A 23,125-nucleotide genomic window follows, 5' to 3' on the forward strand; every position below is an offset into this window, starting at 1 on the left:
AAATTTACCACAAAAAAATGATCAAAATTACCAAAAACACTCAAGAATGAAAAAAGAACTAAAAATCGCAAAAAAAGTTCTCACCAAAACTACTTTAAGTATCCAAATCATCCAGAAGCAGAGAGATCTTATGACGATGGTAACACACAATGCACTTGAATCTACATCACGATGGTCAATCGATTTTCATATTTTCTATGCATCCCGAACTTCAAGATTTCCATACTCAAATTTGATACATTTTCATTTTGTCTTTTTATCCATTTTAATGATTAATTAACTTGGTATGAAATGGTGCAAATGGGAAATAAAAAAAACTAGATTTGTGAGGAAACAAGGTACTTGAAGAGGAGTCTGGAGTGTACTATTGCCAACTGTAGGAAGAGTTAAGCTCGTGTTCAAGAAACTCGCACTGTTTCGTATCTGGATCGCGATGCACGCACCGCCGATCGCGTTAACTGTTAACGCGGGATTGTTCCTTTCCGCGGTCAAACATCCCATTTTCTTACGTATCAATTAACGCAGATATCATTAATAAACTAGGTTTTTCTTATTTTATTCTTTTTATTTGTAGGGACGGAAGGAATTTGATTAAGTAACGTAAGTAAGATTACCAAAGCTAAGGTATGAAATAGTTTGCTTTATATCATTGAATTAAAATTCAGAAAGTTTGTACTTTTGGAAGATGAAAAATCCAAGGTTTCCCATAAAGGATCTACATTTTTTTTTAATCATGTGTAAACATCGGCAATTGAAAACACATCACATTAAATTTAACGTCAAAATCGAAAGAATATATTTTAAATTATTTTGCCAATTGATATTTTTTCGTTTTGATTTTGATGATAAATTTTGAAAATTAGAAAATACTCTAAATTCAAAAATATCTGATATCAATAAATCCATCTGAATTTGGACACTAGTAATTTTTAGAGCTTTGAAATTTGAAAAGATTCTAAAATAATAGGTACCCAATTTATATATATTCCCAAAATTCCAAAATAAAAAATCATTGGGACATTTTTTTCGAAGTTCTCAAAGCCTGAAGATAAAAAAATATGCTCCCCACGCGGGCACATTCTCATTGCGCGCAGCACCTCACGCGAAGTTTGAGCGCGTCTAAGGCGCGCGGGTACGCTCTCGCGCTTTGCGCTCGTTTTCGTACGTTTTATGCGTATACTTTAACCATATTTTTTCAAATATCAAATGAAAACTGTGATTTAACTTCTAAGGAATTACAGCCATAAATTACAACTACATTTTTTTCGATTTATTTTTAAAGAAGGTTCTCGAAGCACCTACGGTGTTGACGATTACATTCTCATTACGAAACTCGCGCTTCGCGCTCCATAATTTGTGTCCAATTGAAAGACTTCAACAAGATAATTAGTAAATGTTGTTCAAATATACTAAAAACAACGCTTCAAACTTACGGATCTCTTAAAAACAAAAATCGCACATATTTTTAAAATTTGGATTGATATTTCTTAACCTATTAAAAAAAATATTTTGTCTTTTTTTGAAATTTTTCAAAATGTTGAAAAGGATGTACTTTTTTAATTTTTCTCGAATTTAAAAATCTCATAAGGATAATTTTCAATTCTTTTTGACGTGTACCAAAAAATTTGTTCAAATAATATTAAAAATCATAAAAAATTTTTTCTTCAAATTTTAAAATAGCTCTAACTTTTTGAATTTTTGTCTAATCGAAAAATGTAACCGAGATAGTTTCTAAATACATATGATAGCTAGTAAAGAGTTCAAATGAAATTTCCTAATCTACCAGAAAAATGTTTTTTTTTCTATTTTTCTGAATATTTGCAAAATTATATAATTTTTCTAATTTTCATTGAAATTGAAAATTTTATTTGGATAATTTGCAAGTCTTCTACGCATCTATAAGAAATTTTGCCATAAATTTCTAAAATTTAAATAAAAAAAATTTTTCAAATTTTGAAAATGTCCTACATTTTTAAATTTTGGTTGGGAATATCTGCTTAACGAACTTAACCTTCATTTTGGGAACCTTAAACAGTGTATCAAAGGCTCAGTGAAATGGACAAATCCTTAAAAAGTTAGCTTGGCTACACATTCAGGTAACCACACATACAGACATACAGACAGAAACCGACAAAATTGTATGATTTTCGGATTCTGTGAGTGCCAAAACCTAAAGATCCGTTAAAACCAGAGATCGAAAATTTGGAGGATTACATTATACCCTCATGAACGAGAATGTAAAAAGTCGAAACATCTAAATGCATACTTCTAAACATTTTAGAAAAAATCATCGATGAACTGGAAAAGTTTTAAATTCCAAGCCCTCAAAATTTGAAAAGCATTCAAGTCTCGAAAAATGGAAAAAGCTGGAAGGATGGAAAATGTGTATTTAACAACTCACCCCAAATTTCGGCATGACGAGACACTGTACAAATTTTTATAAAATACTTCTACACAATTTCTACATTGTGAAAATTGAAGATATCTATCAAATATACAATGCTTTCAATTTTTCAAACTCGAAAATCTTGAAATTAATCATCTTTATAATTTTAATGAAAAATGAAGAGCCTTTTTAGTCTACAATTCTTCTGTTCGAAAATTTTAAATTTTGTTTGTAATATTCTAAAGAATTTAGATTAGGAAATTGATGATCAATTATCTATCCTTGTCTGTACCTTATTTCCACACTCTTGCAATATCCACAGGTTTAATTGGATCCAGAGCTTCACGCTTACACCCAGGAAATGTAAGTTATACAAGTGCAGTAGTTTATTTCGATAATAATAATAATAATAATAATAATTCTAATAAAAATTTACATAATGTGCAGAGAAAAGTCACTTGAAATACATTCCGGATACTTTATTATTATAGCTGCTCGCGTAGAATATACATACACTCGACAGTGTAACCAGTAGCTAGTGTATCCAATTCGCATAATGAGGTTGCAAGATTATGAATGAAATTCTACAGCCGCGCCGGTGCTTTCCTTTATAGATTGTGTATGATAGAAATTTAATTTTATAGAATGTGGGAAATTTAGCAAAATAATGAATTTTTTATTATATGTTTCACTTAAAACACTAGTTTTTAATAGTAGCTTATGAGGCAAACACGTGAAACTGGATTTTTTAGACAAGGAGGATATTTTCAGCAGTAGCAGTCGGTGAGACGTAGGCGAGCCGCAGACGGACCTGAAGGCGAGCCGAAGACGAAGCTGAAGGTGAGCCACAGGCACAGGACTACTCCTTTCACAAATATCACTTAAGACCAATACAGTTTTAGGCGTGCATTACATATAATATTTTTTCCGACATTGATATAACACAAATGAAAAATAAAAACAAACTTTTTGAAAGCCAAAAATTATATAAATTTTTGTAATTTTTTTGTAATTTCCGGTAATTTTGACATTTTCTGAAATATTTGGTAATTCTATAAATCTGGATAATCTGGATAAATATAATAAATTATCAATAATTTTTGCTATATTATTACTTTGCGTTGGTTCAATCGCTATTCGTAACCATTTTTTTTAAATTAAACGTCAAAGCGACAGTGAGTATGAAACGAAGGAAGGTGTCGAAAAGCGACTTTATTATGCCTATGCCGAAAAAATGAATTTTAATGCTTGAAAATTAGAATTTGTCAATTTTGAGAGTTTTCACCATTTTTGAAGAATTAGAAGACATTTATCTATATTAGATGGGTAAGTTACTACAGCTATAGGACTCATTTACCTCAAGTACCTCATCCCAGGTATCAACTTCAAAAACATTTGTTTACAGAAGTTTTAAAAGAAATTTGAATAATAAAAAAATTTCATTTTCTCCAAATTGGTTCAACCTATCTTAGAATGTAAAAATTCCAAAGTTAAATATTTGAAATCTCAGCTGTTTTGCGTGGACATGAATTTTTAATGTTATTAAATTTCCGTTTATTTGTCTTTGATTATAGAAGCCTAGAATTTAGTGGCTTTCGTTCAGCGCTGATTCCAACTTTACTATTTATGCTAGAAATTAAATATGTAAATAAAATTTTAAAAATGAAAAATATTCTTCCGCGCTGAATGGTGGAACTGAGCAGTAAGCACACGTAAACACAGGAGTGGTCTCCATAGATCTTGTTTCTCAAGATAAAAATAGCCACTCAGTTCTTTACCTTCGATTAACTATTTTTAGGTCACTCCGTAATTCGTTCAACAGGTGGCTTCCGGTCTTCAAAATACAGAATATATATCCGAAATTTGTATGATATTACTCGTTTTTTGTTGTTGTAAAATCCCCGTTTAAAAATAATAATAAAAATTATATATATTTAAGATTTTTATGATAATAGTTTTCTATCATAAATAAAAATCTATGCATTATTTTTTGAGAAACTTCATTTATTCATTTGATATTTTGGAGCCAAAGGATTTTCTACATCTTTCAGAAGCGAAATTCTACTTTTTATTAAATATTTTAAAGATGTCATTTTATTTTCATTCGCAATCTGCTCTGTTTTTTGTATTCAAAGAGTAGTTTCAAGACTAAATAATAAAGTTAATAAGCCGAGCATTCCTCGCGCCAGGTCGCCGATTCAGTAAACCTATAGGACGATGCAAATTATAGGTGTTAGATTTTAATAGAACATCTTAAACTATTAATATACACATTATTAAAATTTAAAAAATATGTGTTTTTCAAAACTTTAGCACTTCAATTATTATCGAACGAAATTTAGTTCTTCATTTATTCTTCAAGATACATAAAAAATAAAAAGCCTTCAAATTTAAAAACATTTATCAACATCAGCATTTTTAATTTAGAGAATTAAACAAATATTTAAAGGAACCCAAAACAAAAAGACTAGTCCAAATCCTTTTGGGAAATTTCTTCTAGTTTCATAAACTACCAAATAAACAAGTATCAGTATTAACAACCATAAGCCATTTTCCAATGTATTTTGTCGGGATCCTTTAATTAATAATCAACTAAAAAGCTAAATTTATTAAATTTTTAAAAAGAAAATAGCGAAAATGAAATTGATGCATTTTATAATTATTTTATTCAACTTGAACCAAGGAGGTTCAATATGGACGTTTATATTAAATTTTATATTATATAGGTTTATATTAAATTTATTTAGAACCTACATTCGAATCATTTTATCCGAAATCAATTTAAACTAAATTTTGGTTTTAAGTTGCTCCATCTGGATTCAAAATTTTTTAAATCCTATTGGCTTTAAACGATATAAATGTTTTATTATGAAGGGCATTTTTAACCTAAATCCAATTTATGTCAAACTGGATTTTAAGTTAAAGCTTACCCAAGTTGGCTCAACTTAAAACCATTTTTAATTGGATTTTGTTTGATAATTATCCTAACACGATTTACTTTGAATAAAGTCAGGCTTTTTTGAAAATTATACTGACGGTCACCCAAATCCGATTCATTGTAAACATAATCAGGTTTTAATGATTAATTTTGTTTCGAATATGAACCAACTCTGTCCTTTTGGAAAAAATCAGGTTCGGATGACAAAAAAAATTACATCAAAATTGTTAATCGGATGAACAATGTTAATTGCTTATACATGCGAACTTGATTTTTTTGCGTTAAAAACTCCAAATTTTTCACTGAAAGTAATTAGAAAACGTTGAGAAAAATGGAAGGGATTTCATGTAATTTAAAATAAATTGGAAGATTTTCATGAGATTTAACAATACTTAAATACTTTTCAGGATATGTGGTCCACAAATTGAAAAAATTGTCCAAGAAGGAAACAAAGACTTTCGTTTGCGAAATTCAGCGTGTTTCAAATGGCAAAAAAAAGCTTTCACTAAAATATTGAGCAATATTTTACAGGCTGTTAACCTCGTGATAAAACACGAATTTTGCATCAACAAAGGAGATCTAGATTAAAGACTATTTTTATACTTGAAAAAATGCGTAAAAAGCTTGATTATTTTTTTAATTCGAAAAATGATAAGGTCTTTCACATTTTTAATAACAGTCTTTAAATGTTTCCGAAATTTTCTTATTTTGAAATTAAAAGTATTCAAGTATTCTTGCTTGTTCCAACTTCAAGGTAATAATATAAGATTTAAAATTATTTTATTGATATTTATTTTTAAAATACTGCTCGTAACATTTAGGCCTGAAAAGAAAAAGTTGCAATTTGAATTTCGCGCTACTATATCGTAAGGCCACTCTTAAACATAACCTCAAATCTCTAAGTCCTTGTGGCATCAAAATTCAGAAGATTTCCAACATTTTTACAACTTTAAATGCAAACTGGTTTAAAAATAGCAATTTATTTTGAATCTAGAGTAGATCTACGTCAGCAGTCTTGCCTTTAATTTCCGCTTGAAAAAATGTATGTGAATGGCTCTGGTAGCGTCTCGGTTCGCGATTCCTTAGTACTTTTAGTATAGTGCTTAGTAGCTTAACTTATAGACTAAAGCGTCTCGTCGTTGCAAGTAATATTATAAAGTTAAGCGTGGCGATACGATGAAGGCATTGGAGGCGGCTTGGCAGCCAAAGCCGTTGCACAACTAATTAGTAGGTTAATCACACATGTTAGAGCGTTCACGTGAAGCACACGTATGCTTTCAGACGCGAATTATGCATTAGATTCCCCTCAATTCAATATTTAACAATCCGCCTTGATATATAGATCACAATATCATATTAAGTTTCTCACTATATGTTAGAAGATACAGATTTTAAACTGTATCTCCGTAGTAGATATCTTTCGATATAATCGAAGGGATTGCCATGACATTGCGTGGGATTGAAGAACGACGTCCACCTACCGACTTATTATATGCATTTTTTAAAAAGAATACTAGATCCGTTTTCACTGAGATTTATTGGTGGGTTTAATATACATATTAAGTTTAATGAAATCTGGATTTTTTGAGAATTCCTGTGACGTTATGCAATTTTATGTATGCGTGTTCTCATGACATTTCGCAAAAATTTCACAAACATTGGATTTTAAAAGGTTGTAGCAATTTATTTCTTAATTGTTACTGAACTTCCGTCTTAAATGAACCAGATATTGGGATGCAACTTTATTATAATTATTAACCGGAATCCGGTCAAATGATGTAACTCCAAATGAATCCAATTTCAGATGAAAATAACGCTAACCTGGTTCAGTTTGGAACAATACCCAGTTCAGTTTAAACACAATGATTTTAACCTGTATTTCAGTAGAAATTGTCTTCAATCCGGTACATCTTGAATAAGAATCCTATTGTTTAAAACGAAATTCTGCTCAAATTCAACAAAAATCTGGTTCATCTTAAACAAATTCATTTTGAACAGGACTTCGATTCGAAATTGTCCTGAACCGGTTCAATTCGAAATAATATCACGGTCTCTATAATGAAATCAGGATTTTATGAATGTCATTTTAATATTGATTTTATTAATTTTTTTATTATAATTTGATTCAAAATTAAAATAAAGGCCAATCCAAAGATTACGTAACATAATTTATGGATGGCCCCTTAATCGGTTTGAATTGCATATGAATCCCGTTCTTTTGAAATTAAAAATGTGATAAAATCAACATGAAAATCAGTTAGTTTTGTCCAAAATTATTTTTAACTAAGTTTTGGGTTTAAACCAAAAATAATGGTTCGTGTTAAACGAAACCTATTCAACTGGATTTCTGTTAAAATTACCATAGCCCAGTTCAACTTAAACCAAAATCCGGTTATTTTGAGCAAAATCAAGTTTTAAGGATTGATTTTGGTTCCAAATAATCCACACATGAGTCACTTAAGATACCAAGTTCCACTGTATATTTATTTTGTATGCAGGTCAAACTGAACTTCAGTTTTTTAACTGAATTTGGAATAAAAAATACGAAGTATTTTTAACTATTTCAAAATTTCAAAATTGAAATATTTAAAATGCTACAAACCCGATTCAACTTCAACTAAAATTTGGTTCTTTCAAACGAAATTAAACACAAACGATTTAAATTGATAAGTATCCTATTTACACTTTTTAATGCAAAAATTATACTTCATTTAAGCCTCCGTTTGCACACAGGGGATTTTAAGGCACAAACGATTTTTCAAACTGGAGTATCTTGTCTTTGGAAAAATATAAGAGCTCGGTTCCCTCCTCTAAAAAAACTAGGTAGTAATAGGGTACGGGTCCTGTGAGTGGCGCTTCAGTTCGTCAGTTGACCTTTGAGCGGTGCGAGGTGAAAGGACATAAAAGTCCCTATTAGTAAAATACGTGTGTGTTTTCACAAGCTAGTGAACATTAATTGTTTTTCTTTATTTCAAATTTTCTAGAATTTAAATGAGCAACATAAAGTTTTCCTGTAATTCTGGACTATTTTTGTACAATAAATATGTATTAACATTGAATATCCTGCTTTTTCTATGGAATTACCTGCATGAATCACTGTAAAATATTCTCATTTTTCAGGTATTCAAATAAATCAACTTTTCGAAGCTGCCGCCAATAGGCCCATATTTTTTTACGGTCATAATCTAAGCTTTAAAAACCTGCAACGAATTAAAAAAATTGACTTGATGCAAAATTATGAATTTTTAACAAGTATCGATTTTTGTCTATATTTTTCGCAAATTTCCATTTTTATTTTAAAAAGTTTTAAACGATTGACACTAACAACAATCGGATCGTGTAGTAGACATCCAAAAAAATAACCCTAAATTTTACTCGATTTTTTGAAAGCCAGAAGCCGTTCAAAAACTGCATAGGACTTCAAAGTCCCTTGTGTGTAAACGGAAGGTGGGAAAAACAAGTGTGTAAACGGAGGGTTACGTATCATTCTGTTCAAAGTCAATCGAATTTTGGCTCAAAATGCCAGTAACTTAGTTTATAAAAAAATGCAGTTCTAATTACGTTGATTTACATGTGCTAGATTTATAGGTTGAAACTGTCCAAAAATTGAATCGAGATTTTAGTTCATGTTCAACCGGATTTTCAGGGTTTTTTTTTTACAGAAAAACAGTTCAAAATGTTAGAATTGTGTGAGATTTCATGGAATTTAAGAAGAGTTCAAGGACTTCATGTAATTCGCGCCAATTATTTTGAGCTCTTTCATGAAGACTGTACAAATTTTATAGGATTCGATATAATTTTTCCTAATTGACATTTGAGTGCCTTGAATAATTCCATGTCAAATAATCTGAAGAATTTCAACTATTGTCAGTAATTTTAATGAAAATGATAATAACCGTTCTTTGAGGATGCACACTACGTACAGTCAATTTCAAAAGTTGCCTTTCTTTAAAATGGTTGATAAAATCAACAAAAAAGATCTATTATTAATTTCTGTAAATATTGATGGAGGCTTCTAAGCACCCCTCAGAAAAAAATAAGTCAGGTTAAAATTGTTTATTTAACGCTAGTTATTGAAAGATTAAGTTTTTCCTTTCTCTTTAGGGAAAAGTTACAATTTTTATTTAATCCTAATGATCGAGGTCTTTTTTTATTCTTCGAAGGATTCTTTAAATTTCGATTTGGGTTTATTTTTTTTTTAATTAATTGAGAAATCATAAAGTTATTATTGTTATAAAAAATCATAGTTAAAATTTTAATTAACCCCACCCAAATAGAAGTGTAAAGAATCCTTCAAAAAATAAAATGAGACCTCGATCATTAGGGTTAAATAAAATTTGTAACTTTTCCCTAAAGAAAAAGGAAAAACTCAACCTTTCAATAACTTGCGTTAAATAAACAATTTTAACCTGAATTATTTTTTTCTGAAGTGTACTTAAAAGTCTCCATCAAGATTTACAGAAATTAATAATAGATCTTTTTTTGTCGATTTTATCAATCGTCTTAAAGATAGGCAGCTTTTGAGTTTGATTGAACATAAAGGTGTTAAAAGAAAAGACCTAAAATAATGTTTGAAAAAATAAAAAAGCTTGGGAGATATTCAAAATTGAAAATTTTGGTCCTTTTTTCTTAAACTTCCTTAACTTTGGAGAATTTAATGATATTAAGGTATATTTTCTTTTAAATTATTCGCAATAGGAAGCAGTTGAAAAAATTTTGGATAAACAAAATTTCAAAAAGTAATTTTGAAACTGAATTTCTGAAGAAAAAAAAAACACTTTTTATTTTTTTTTATATAGATAGCTTACAATGTCCCCTACAAGGCCTTTAAATATTAAAATGGGATCTCCCTTAGTTTTCGATAAATAATACAAAATGTACGCCAAAATGATACACGCGATGAGAAAAACCATGTAAACAATAGACGAACAATACAAGAATATTATAGTCGTATAAAGACTTCGGAGTTCAGTCTCTGGGCACGCCATTCTTCGTCTATTGTTTACATGGTTTTTCACATTGTGTGTATCATTTTGGCGTTCATTTTTTATTATTTCTCGAAAGCTAAGGGAGATCCGATTTTGATTTTTACGTAAATGACATTGAAAGCTATCTAATCAAACAAGTTTTTTAAATTTTGTTGTTAAAAAACAATTTTTTCAAAACTGCGTCCTATTACGAATAATTTAAAAGAAAATAGACATCAATATAATTAAAATCACTAAAGTTTTGGAAGTATAAGAAAAAAGGACTAGAATTTGAATATATCTCCTAAGTTTTTTTTGTTCAAAAATTAATTTAGGGCTTTTCTTTCGACACTTCAAACAACGGATATCATAATTTTCATAAAAATTACTAACAATAGCTGAAATTCTTTAGATGATTTGACATAGAATTGATCATATTTTTTATCCTTTTAATTTTTCATTCTTTAAAGTTTCGAGTTTCAAACTCAGAATCTTTAAATTTGGCATTTTCATTCTCCAAAAGTAGGTCGCTTTAGATATTCGATTTGAGTTCTTTCGATTTTGTTATTTAAAAATTCGACTTTGTATGTTTACTGTTGATTCAAATGAATTTGTCGAAGTTTGCGACTTAAAATGTTGCCAAATATGTATGACTCTCAAATCTACAAACTTCAACTTTCTATTCCAAAATCCCCATTATACCATCTATATAAAAATCTGGCAAACGTCAATTAAAAATCGAAACTTTAAAACAAAATGGAAACAATCAACCGAATTTTTTCTAGGTTATTTTATAAATAACGTTTTCTGGAAATGAAAACTCACATAAACAGTAGTGACAGTTGCATTTCTGACCATATCCCTGACGTCTTCCATCTCCAGCCTGATTGGCCGATGAGTAGTTGTCAGTGCCAACATGACTTCTACAGTCATTGAATTATTATATCTTTTAGTAATTTACGATATAATCACGTAAACACTGCCTGTGTAGAACATATTCATAACGTTTCCTCACTTTCCTCTATTATATTCGGAGTCGCCATTTAGCGCACTTCAACACCCAGAAAACTATTTTCAAAGACAAAAGATAAGACATTCACTGATAACACTCATCATCACAGGCTTGAAAGTAATTCATAATACACTGTGAAAATTATGAACACAAGGACCACTAACTTGTCAAGACAAATCCCACAACAAGATGACTTGGATCAATGCAAAAAAAGGAGAAAAAAATTTTTTATTACTAAAAGGAAGTAAAGCAAAACTATTGGATTAATAATGAAAATAAAATATAAACAAAGAAAATGAAAATAAATTCTGATTAGCTTAAATTGGAAAACAATTTCTATATAGACAACTACTTTTCAAATAATTGCCAAAGTCTTTGGGAGTATTTTTGCACAATTTTGGAATAAAAATGGAATAAAAATGGAATTTTTTTTATTTAGAAGGAAATAAGGATATATATTTTTGGGATGAAATTATAATAAAAGTAGATTTTGTTTTTGCTAAACGACGCATTTTTATGTCGTCTAATCGCGACACGAAGGAACTCAAGGCGATTATCTGAGAAGGCGATGAGGAACGATGCGAAAGGTGAGAAGGAACAAAACCGACTGCGAGAGAAACTATATGAACTGAGCAGCAATGAGCATTCCAACTTGGGATGGATGTTGGAAGGAGAGCTCATTGTTAGGGAAAAAGATCTAAGATCTGATCTCGAAGCTCTAAAGAAGGTTCGCGTACCCTTGAATCTTGAATCGATTCCCAACTTTATGTGAATAACTAACTCTTTTTGTCTCGCCTATTCAAATTTAAAATAGGCAATTACATTAGTATTTCGATAAATAACTGTGTAGGTTTCCATATTCCAACGATTAATAATCAATTGTCAATTATCCAAAATAGGAAAACTTGGAGACCCCAGTATCCGAAGTTTAAATAATCCAAATTCAAAATGATCACAAATTGGAAATTCTCTTAAAATTAATATACCTTGCAAAATTCCAAAATTTAAAGATAGACACTAATTCAGAAAAATGTACAATCAAGACTGTCGAAATTTGGAAATTTTAAATCTAAAGGCACACCAAATGATGAAATGATGAATCATCAACTGGAATAGTTAAATTTTAAACCAAAAAGATAGTTTTCTACTAAATAAATGAATCTTCGACTGAAATAGTTGAATTTTCAATAACAAAAAATTTAATTCTTACTAAGAAGAAGATAAATTGTCAACTAAAACTTCAAGGTAAATTTAAAATTTTAAAAATCATGTTCAACCAACAGACGAATTTTTAACTAAAACTATGGAATATTTATTTGGAATAAGTTAAATTTAAAGTTAAAAAAAAGTAATTTCCACAAAAAAACCAACAAAGTGATGCAATTTTAACTAAAAATGTAAATTTTATGACTGGAATAGATGAATTTTAATGTAGACAGATGATTCTTCAACTAAAATGATAAAGCTTTAAATAGAATAATTGAAATTTTAACCAAAAAGATAAATTTTCAACCAAGAAGATTAATTTCTACCAAAAAAGACGGATTTTCAACTAAATAATTCCATTTGCAACAAAAAATTTAATAGTCGTATTTTTAGTCAATAAATGAATGTTCAACCAAAGAGATGAATTTTTAACTAAAATTATGGAATATTCAACTGGAATAATAGTTGAATTTTCAGTTTAAAAAATTCCTTTTCATCCAAAGAAAAAACAAGTTTTCAATTAAATAGTTCAATTTTTATTCAAAGAAATGAATTTTCATTACAATGATGAATCTTTAGAAAAAAATTAATATTTAACAAAAGAGTTTAACTTTCAACCAAACTTTCTGAAAAAAGAATTGCTTTTTTAAAGAAAATATGTGAATTTGCAAACGATATAGTTGAATTTTCAATAAAAAAGACAAATTTGCATTCAAACTGTTGAATGCTGAACTAGGATAGATCAATTTTCAATCAAGCATGAAACAGTATAATTTTCAGTTAAAGAAATTAATTTTCAACCAAACTGATAAATTTTCAACTAGAATGATAAATCTTCAACTGGAATACTTGATTTTTTACCAAAAAGATAAATTTTCAAGCATAAAGATTAATTTTATACAAAAAATAGAATTTTCTACAAAGTAAATAAATTTCCGAACAAATAGTTTGATTTTTAAATAAAAAATTTCATTTTTTAAACTAAATAGTTGATTTTTCATAAAAAAAGTCAGTTTTAAAACAAAAATAGAATATTTAAATTCTCTGTTAAAAATCTAATTCTTAACATACAAAATCGGATTTCCTGCAAAATAGGTCAATTTTATAATGGAATAGTTAAATTTTTAGTTAAAAGAACTGACTTTTAACAAATATTTACAACCAAGGATGAATTCTCAAATAAATGATTAATTAAAATGTTGTATTACAATTCAGAAACAATTCTTCTTTGAAATACTAATTCTACTGTAAAAACTACATGAATAAAACTATTAAAATGTGATAAATCCATTTTTGCAAAAAAAATTGAGAAAATGATGGTTTCTGTATGTTTGGAATATCATGAGTTCGATTATCAAACTTCAATCAGCGACAAAAATGTCACAAGCAAAAAATTGAGAAATGTCTTTCTTAGAACGTTTTTTTTTTAATTCTCGCAGAAAATATAGATTTATTTAAAAATGTACGTAATTAGATTCAAGGAACGTTACATTCTTTAAATATTTTTAATTGATAAAAAGAAAACAGTAATTTCTCGTGTTTTCAATCAAAACTCTTTGGATGCATGAGAACAAGTACTAATGTCAACAAAAATAAGTACTCTTGAACAATAATAAATTATAATTTAAGTGAATTGAGATAATCTGATAAATCTAAGATCCATAAACCGCAAATAAGTAAATAAATCCGTTGCCTAATAAAAACACTTATATGCCCTGCGATCAAGTAGAAATCAATTTTCTAAATTAAACAAAATCATTCAAATGATGAAAACAAGAATTTTACTGTGATCAAAAGTAAATTCCTGGGGTTTTAAATAAATTTCCGGTCACTTCCAGGTTTCCGGATCAAGTCGTCACCCTGTTAATATTTCAAATTACAAAATAAAGAAAAATAGAACAGTTTTAACTTTCAATCGTTCAAAATTGAACGAATTTGTACCAAATTAATCGAATTCAGTTTTGTTTTTAAACCAAATCTTTTAGAACTGTTTCCGAATCTTAACTATTCATTTTGAAAATAATGAGGTTAGAAAAATAATTTTAAGCAAAAATTCGGTCCATTTTGAACGAGATGATTTTCAACTGGACTTCGGTAAAAAATCATCTTAGCCCTCTTCAAACTAAACATAAATCCCATTCTTTCGGACGAAATCAAGCCAAGTCTACGCAATTTCAGTTAAGATCCAATTTATTTGGAACAAAATAATTTTAATTTTGAACTCAGTCCATACTGAACCAACGGACGGTCGGTTCTAAAATAGGACGCGGATATTCGTACCACTATTTGACAAGTATGAGGCGAGTTGAAAAGGGGGGACCAATGCGTGTCAATAGTGGCACGAATGTCACATTTTCCCCATATCATTAGTGGTAGGAATAGACATTCTGTCCAAAATAAGTTCTTTTCAATGAAGTTAACTTAACCCGGTTCAAATTCAATAAAAATCTCGTTCAGTTTAAACAAGATAGATAATTGAAACGTTTGAAATTGAACAGTTGTATATTAAAAATCTTAAAAGTTGTAATTATTTGAATTTGGAACACACAAAACTGATCAATTTGAAATGTAAATCATTTAAATAAATCTTTTACATTCCAAAATTTAAGGTCTCAACTAGCTAAAATTGATACATTTTCAATTAGGACGGTTTAAAATACAAAGTAAAAATGTAATCCAATCTTAAAGTCTTAGGTCACGATTTCGTTAAAATGACTTCAACCTAAAAGTGCGAATATCAAGAATGTTTCTCTTGAGCTTGGATTTGTGATGAAATACAAACTATTTTTTGATAAAAAAAATCCGCGCCAAATTTTTTTTTGAAACAATCCCTTTTTAATAAATAAAAAAATAAAAAATCGAAATAATACAAATACAAAAAGTGCAATAAACCCTAGAGTAAGTGCCGAATGTAAACAGTCAAGTGTGAGTGAGCCCCCCCACCATGCTTCTCACATCATCCCCGTTGCGCCACGTCAAATCTCCGAAGAACAAACTTTGGGGGCCCTATCTCTCCGTTTTACTGTACCTCCTTAAACATTTCTTATCGCACTTCGTTTTCTGGACAAAGTCGATTTTTTTATTTTAAGAGGTAAAAATTCGTTTTTCGCAGTTTTATACCAGGAAACAAAATAGAACAGATAAATAGTATTATTTCAAGTATCTGAAGATATCTATTTATTTTTAAAATATTATCAGTTTATGACCAAAAGTTTTAATACAAAAATAAAACATATGCGGTTGTCAGTACATTCCTAGCTTTTCTACTCAAAATAATTATATCGAGAACAAGAAATACAAAAAAGCAATTTATAATAAAATCGAAAAATTACATTTTTCAAGAAAACAAAGTGAGATTAAAAATTATTAGGAGTGTATTTTGGTAGCCATTTTTTTAATTAATAATTTTGCTGCTTTACCTTTATTCATATCTCATTTCGTTTTCCAGACAAACTGGGTGTTTCGATTTTTTACATTTGATGGAAAAAAAACATACTTGGTATTCACACCTTTCGGTTGAAACCATTTCAAAGGAACCATACTCAACTTCAACTAAAATCCAATTTATTTTGAACAAAATAATTTTTTATTGAATTTCGGTTCAAAATTACCTTAATGCGGTCTAGCGTCAACCGAAATCTGGTAAATTGTGCCTTTCGAACTAGAATTCGGTTCAAAATTATCCTAACTGGATCTTCACTGAACCAAAAGTCAGTTGTAGTTATAAAATAAATCTTAAATCTTATAGATATTAACTACTTGAATACCAAAATTCGATAGCATTATAATTTCGAAACGTTCAAAATCATCCCAATTTTTTTGTTTGAAAATCAAAATTGAAATTGATTTTTTGAAAAAACCATATTTAAAAAAAGTTTCTATTTCGAAAAATAGCTTTTTTATACTTTTTGAAATCATGCAGAAGGAAAAGTGGATCGTAAATTTTTTCTTGGTAAAATTTAGATTTTTACGATCATTTTGAAATCTCAACAAAATTTTATATAATTTTAGGGCACATTAGACCTGACAGTATTCGTATCCGAGCTATTTTTTGAAATAGAATTTTTTTTATTTGGTTTTTTTTTCTTCAAAAAATCAATTTCAATTTTGATTTTCAAACATAAAATACAAAATTAAAACAAAATGTATCGTTATAATAGTGTTAAAGTACATGAAACGAGTTTTCCAAAACACTATAATAAAAGTCCAATCGGATCATCCTAAAATAAGTTACACTAACGTGAAGGTGCAGAAACGCGTGAAAAAGTGAAAACTTCAGGCCCCTGTATATTGACAACCGGTTAATAAAGGCACCTATGGTTTGGTGGATTAATGTAGGTCCACTAGGATTATGTTCCAGCGAAGTTTAAACCCGATAAAAAAAAAATTAATTTTAGGTGGGAACACTTGACGTATTCTGTCCCATATAAATGACATTGGTCCAATTCAACCGAAAGCCCATTTCAATAAGTTTCGTATGGGAGTCCTTTGTTGACAATCCTATATTTATAAGATATATAAATATAGAAACATCAAAAATCGAAAATATTTTATGATATTTTAATTTAATTTAATATTTTATGAATATTATAAAATATAATATGAAAAATAATGAACTTCATAATTTTGAAAATACTCCAAGTTCTAAATATTAAAGATCAAATTAATGTGCGCCAGATAGGCGTAGAAATACCTAAAATTGCAAGATTAGACCATGTTGATCGTGGAATAAATCACCATTTTTTGTTCGAAATTTGTATAAATTTAACTTGGATTTTTTCTTTATTCGATCTACTTTCATATGTTCGTCTTGGATATTTACAAATGTACTTTTCGCCAAAATGTAACTTTCCAATTTCAATTGTTAAATTACAATTGGAAGCTTTCAAAATTAAGGAACCAATTCTTCTATCCCAAATTCTGCAAAATATTGAAAACGGAAAAAGAACACGATTTATATAAAAATAATTGAAAAAAAACGAAATGAAATTAATTAACGATTACGTTCAATAATTATTGTAGAACTCAAAGTGTGCCATATTGCCCAACCTTCTTGAATCTCTATTCTTGAATGTATGAATACTTTGCAGGACCAACATGCAAGATCAGAATGATGCGCGTAGGTTGCCTTTTACGCACGTGGTTAGTGCAATGCTGTTCATTGCGTAGGAAGGAAGGTCACTTTCCCCCAGGTGACAGGCACCACATATCCATCATTTTGACAAGAGGTCATTCTTTAAAAAAATTCAAAAATAAATAAAAAAAAGTTAAGAAACTAAGATCTTCACCAAATTTTAAATGCTAAAGAGTCTAGACACAACCCACGAAGTAAAAAATAACATTGTTTAAATTATAAAGTAAATATTAACCCAAAAGTAATTCAATTTAAATTCGTAAAACTTTCAAACATAAAATTAGGGGTTATGCTTAAATCAAGAAATTCTAGCTATTATTATTTTGTAAATTGGAGATTATTCATTGAAATAAATTTACAATATTACTTTCGAATTCGACTATAATTTGTAAACTTTCATTGCATTATATTACAATGTGTTTATTGAATTGGTCATTTTCATGAATCAGTGGAACAAGATCTCGACACCGGAAGGTGAATTTACTTTTAGTTTTACGAAGAGAATAAACCAAAGGAACACGTGCACGTTTTAGAGTCTCTTTTCTCGTTTTCTATACTTATCGCAGTCCACGCCTTCGTCTGGAAATCAGCACTCGAAATATTACACGTATTTCGAGCTTTCAAAAAAACCTACTTCCGCTTCTTTCAAAAATTCAAATCCGAAAATTGCAATCACCTTTTCAGTTTCTACCTCTCATTGTTTTAATTCTACAACTAAACATATAATTCCATCTTATGAAATTAGAAAATTTTTTTTTGTATTTTGACATTGAATTCAATTTTTTTTATTTATCACTCCATTATTATTCCACCTTAATTTCACCTTTCAATCAAAAAAATGTTACGGTGCCCCTTTATCGTTATTTTAATGAGACCGTGCGCCGTCCGCACGCTTTCCCCACAGTGAAGCGGGTTGCGGAAGCTGACACTGGAGTGGTCCAAAAAAAAATTCGCTCATCGATTTTTGGTGATCGAACCCCCCCCCCCCCCCTATTTTTTATTTGTTTCCGGACAAAAATTTCGTAATCTATTTTTTCAACATTAATCGCGTCCCAGAGTTTTTGAAGTTAACATTTGGTTTTAAACAGGAAAAGCTCGATTTTAGAAAAAAATAAAAAAAGGAGTACTTGTTACAATCTTTCTGTAGATTAAAATATAGTCGCCTCTTAAAGAATGTTCAAGAAATAATTTGCACGCAATAACTTTTAATTTTGACAAAGCAATCCCCTTTTATTCTGCCCAGTAAATGTCCTTAAAAAATTCAAAATAGCCGTTTTTTATGTAATTCGTGCAAAAGACGGTATTTTTTTGAATTTGTTCAAAATGAATTACGCTAAATCTAGGAATTATGTTAAATCTATGAATTATAATATTAAATCCCATACTTTTTTCTATAATACATTAAAGTTCTATTAAAGTTCATTGTATGGTTTTAGAAATATCGATAATTCAAAAAAATGTGATGCCGAAATTCAACAATGCGCAACACCCGTGATTAAAAAAAATTTGTCAATCCTTTGGGTATGAAACGTTTCTTATTATATAAATCTATAATTTCGCCAAGTTTAATTAAAATCGAACGATCACTTGCACATTCTGATATGTCTGCGGTATACTGGCCCATATATTATTAAAAATATAATAATTAAATGAGGCGGAAAGATATCGCCTGAACCATCGATGTTTTTAAAATCCATGGACGTGAAAGCTTGTTTGGACCACGTGACTTTCACCGATGGTATTTTACTTAAGGTGGTGCATTGCACTTGCTGAGAATAGTTTTACAGACGCCCATTTGCGCGTTTATCTTGCTTGTATTGTGGGTACCGCTCCTTGCTTGTATGGCACGTACTCAAAGATGGGAAAATAATGGGAGTGAGCAAATAATCGGCCAAGCGAGTCAAATCGAATATTCGATACTATCGCATAGGAAAGTTGCTCCTTCTTCGCAAGAGAAGCGAACCTACCGCAGTGCCCCGGGCACCCAGATTTCGAAATTCCCTCAATGAGTAATAATTCATTGAGTGCCATACAATGATAATTGGACGCTCTCGAAGTTCACAGCATGCATTGTGGGAACAGCTTTACATTTTTTGGCATATCGACATTTTTATATCAGTCAAATTTATTACTACTCCAAACGGTACTCTTAACTTTCGCTTATTGTTAAATTTATATGCCCCGCAAATTTGGAACGCATTTTTTTTTAATTCCAAGAAACGCAAGTCACTCAAATTTTCTAAGGTAATTTCATTAAAATAAAGGTTTAAGGTATTCTATTAATGTGAATTTATTTATTAAACATTCTAGTTGTAAAAACATTTAGAAAAACTGTATCTTGCCAAATTGGAATCCTCAAATGTACAATTATTTGAAAGGAAACGAATTTACATTTGCGTGAAAATCTGAAAATTATATTTTTTATCATAATTTGAAGCCACGTTTCAAAAGCCATGAATTGTTAACCACGAAACTGAAACTTCCCTTTCTAACAAAGTTAAAAACATTTAGGAAATGGGTCAACCGTTTTTTTTTAAATTGATTATTTCATTTTTTATCTCTGTCCTCAGTCGAGTCGGCCACCATCATATATTTTTTAATTTAAATTTCGCGCCACATTATTAAAAAAAAAAAAAAAAACAAGCACTTAAACATAACCTAGAATTTGTATGCAATTCTACCGCGAAATTTATATTTCAGGTACGTAAATCTTGTGAAAGAAATTATGATTATTTAAAGTTTTGATGCTTTGGAATTCCGATATTTTTTAGTATGAAATTATGTTAATTTATATTTATATTTTGCCTGGATTTACTTTGAGAAATATATTTCAAGTATAAATAACGAACTTCAAATGCGTATTTTATATAAATAAAAATAAATAACCATGAGTTTTATCGTTAAGGACGGTTGTGAAGGAGTTTCAAGGTCTCCTAAAATCCTGAACTCGTTTAGCGCCAGATATCGAATACTCTTCCGTAAAAGAAATCTAGGCTTTTCCGGAACAGCTGCATTTATCCAGATAACCTACGCATTTCCTTATCAGGCGAATGCGCTTACGGTTGTTCGGACTCGGTACATACTACATATGACGAACTAATCGATTCTAAGGTTCTCGCATGACGAACTCGTTTAAAAGTTTAAAGAAAAGGTAATTTTAAATGAATAATTAGAAAAATCAAAACGTCTAAAATACTCAGATTTCACAATAAGTTCAAATAAAATTTAGTCTATGAAATTTTTATGCTTCGGAATTTTTTCGTGTGATTTTTTATAATTTGTCATCGAAAAGGCGAAAGCTTAAAAGCATTATTGCGATCTATTTGAAAAATGAATTATGTACGCAAATTAACAGAAGCCAAGTTAGAAAGAATCAAAAAATTTACATTTAAATTTCGTGACATTATGGCATACAAGTGAAGTATTTCAAGTTGTCACAACAGCTGGGAAGATCCGTTAATTTTTTCAACTATGAAAAAATAATGATTTTTTACAATAAGTGTACTTGAATATTCTTTTTTCATTTTTCAAATGCTCTTCAATTAAATACCAAACTCATTACAACAAATTATCGATTTTATTATTTAATTAAAGAGATTTATAAAATAAGAAAAAGATCCGCATACACTTATGGTGAAAAATCATTTTTTTCCAAGTTGTTATAAAAATAAAGTTTCATCATTTGCATTTGGTATTATTGCTTGGCCCTCCGCATGTATAAACCTTTGATATTTCCCACCTAACCTAAAATACCTAATTAGAGCTTTCAACTTTACTCAATTTATAATAAAATTTATTACTATATTATTTTAGTTATATAATTTATTTAGTAAAATTTATTTTGTTTAATTCGTTATCCTTTGTATTATTTAGAATTTAGATGTTTTAATTTTTGCGACATTCAAACTCTAAATTTTTCATTCTTATTCTGTGCGTATTACAATTAATATTGTTTTAGGCTTATGTTTGTGTAGAAATTCAATTACGATTGACAACATTTCAAAACAAATCATTTAGAAATTTAAACCTTTTCCTAGGATTAAACTATGGATTCGTAAAACCAGAACGCAGAGGCGATAAAAATCCTTTTTTTTTGCGACTGAGCTTCCTTTTCGTTCCGATTATTATCATAATGCAGTTCGACTTATACGACATATTTTTGACGTTCCACAAAAGCTTGTCATTCCACTTTTGTCAAATCAGTGTGAGAAATCTACACACAATTACATATATTTTATTTTGGTTTACTTCAATTACTCGAAAAATAAAACCTTAGAACTTTACTCGAAAAATAAGAAAATTTATTAAAAAACTGATATACTAAAACAAACAAAGAAATAAAGAAACGACTACTGGAGAAAAAAATCTCAGACATATGTATTTTGTTTAGATTGATGTTTAAAAATTTGGATGCTTTCAAATTTGGAGGATATTCAGATTGGAACGATCTTCCATTTTTATTCCCTCTAACCTAATTGCTATCAAACTTTTGTCTACTTCAAATTAAAACGATTTAGTAAATTTTTACGTTCGCAAATATTTAATGGTCCTTAAATTTAATTTGCAAGCCCTTGAGGAATAGATCTGTCGGTAAATGTAGGTGAGAGGAATCTGCTATTGGAAAATTAGTTTACAATTTAAGGGCTTTCACATTCAAGTGCTACGATTTACATTTCGTTTGATAATACATTTTATTTGTCTAGTGTTTTAATTTAAAAATTATATTTGTAATAATTATGGTTTATCTAATACCTATCACTTATTCTTCAAGTTTATTTATGAAGGACTGAGACCCACCCACCCAAATCGATTTCTGTTTGAAGGACAAAATCGACTGCACTCGACTTAAGTTAGGGCGTAGGTGTAAACACATAAACCCGAGTTACATAACAAATGTGAGGCTTACAGAGCAAGAAGGTTCACTGTTCGACCGATATGTGAGTTTCTCCTTCATAAACTTTAATACTGTGCGAATGAGTTTATACACATCTCAGCCTTTCGTGTACTTTTAGTCACATGTGTTTTTCCATGTGTGAGAAAATGCATCTACTTGGCCTAAGCAAAAGATTCATGCAGACACTTTGTTAGATTTTTATTCGAAGTCATTCTTTCCTCAAAATCTGAAGAAATTTTCCTTCATTTAAAACATCTGCATTTTTATACAAAAATTTTCTAGTTATGGGCCATCCATAATGACTGATGAAGTTCTCTTAATTTCAATTATGTCAGAGCTCAAATTTGTTCTCTCTGAAAGGTTGAATGCACTCAAAATTCTATGTAAAATGAGCCCAGGATGAAGCCAATTTTTCAATGTTTTTAGGTAGATATTGCAACTTTCGTAATAATCTACATTTTATAATGTTATTGTGCTCAGCTTACAGGTACGAGGGTAGTTCAATAAGTCCTTAGAATGAAGTATAAAAACCATTTTTTTTGGGTAAATTTTTTTTTATTTTTCAACATAATCTCCTTGGAGCTCTAT

At 29.3% G+C, this 23,125-nt stretch overlaps 1 protein-coding gene across 10 annotated transcripts in view; it reads right to left on the reverse strand.

Annotated features, from left to right (window-relative positions):
- Positions 1 to 23,125, reverse strand: part of LOC117167741 (patronin) — a 161,455-nt gene that overhangs the window by 118,614 nt on the left and 19,716 nt on the right. The window contains exons 1-2 of one of the 10 annotated variants that reach the window (XM_033353478.1): positions 11,468 to 11,557; positions 11,117 to 11,359 (exon numbers count right to left, since the gene is read on the reverse strand). The exons of 7 other annotated variants lie outside the window; for them this stretch is intronic. In XM_033353478.1, the coding sequence (XP_033209369.1) occupies positions 11,117 to 11,224 (108 nt within the window). In that variant the 5' untranslated portion in view covers positions 11,225 to 11,359; positions 11,468 to 11,557. Of the gene's footprint in view, positions 1 to 11,116; positions 11,558 to 23,125 lie in introns of those variants that run through there. 2 more of the 10 variants (XM_033353562.1, XM_033353400.1) reach the window with 2 other exon arrangements.

Source organism: Belonocnema kinseyi, chromosome 1, assembly GCF_010883055.1.
Source record: "Belonocnema kinseyi isolate 2016_QV_RU_SX_M_011 chromosome 1, B_treatae_v1, whole genome shotgun sequence".
Classification (NCBI taxonomy): domain Eukaryota; kingdom Metazoa; phylum Arthropoda; class Insecta; order Hymenoptera; family Cynipidae; genus Belonocnema; species Belonocnema kinseyi.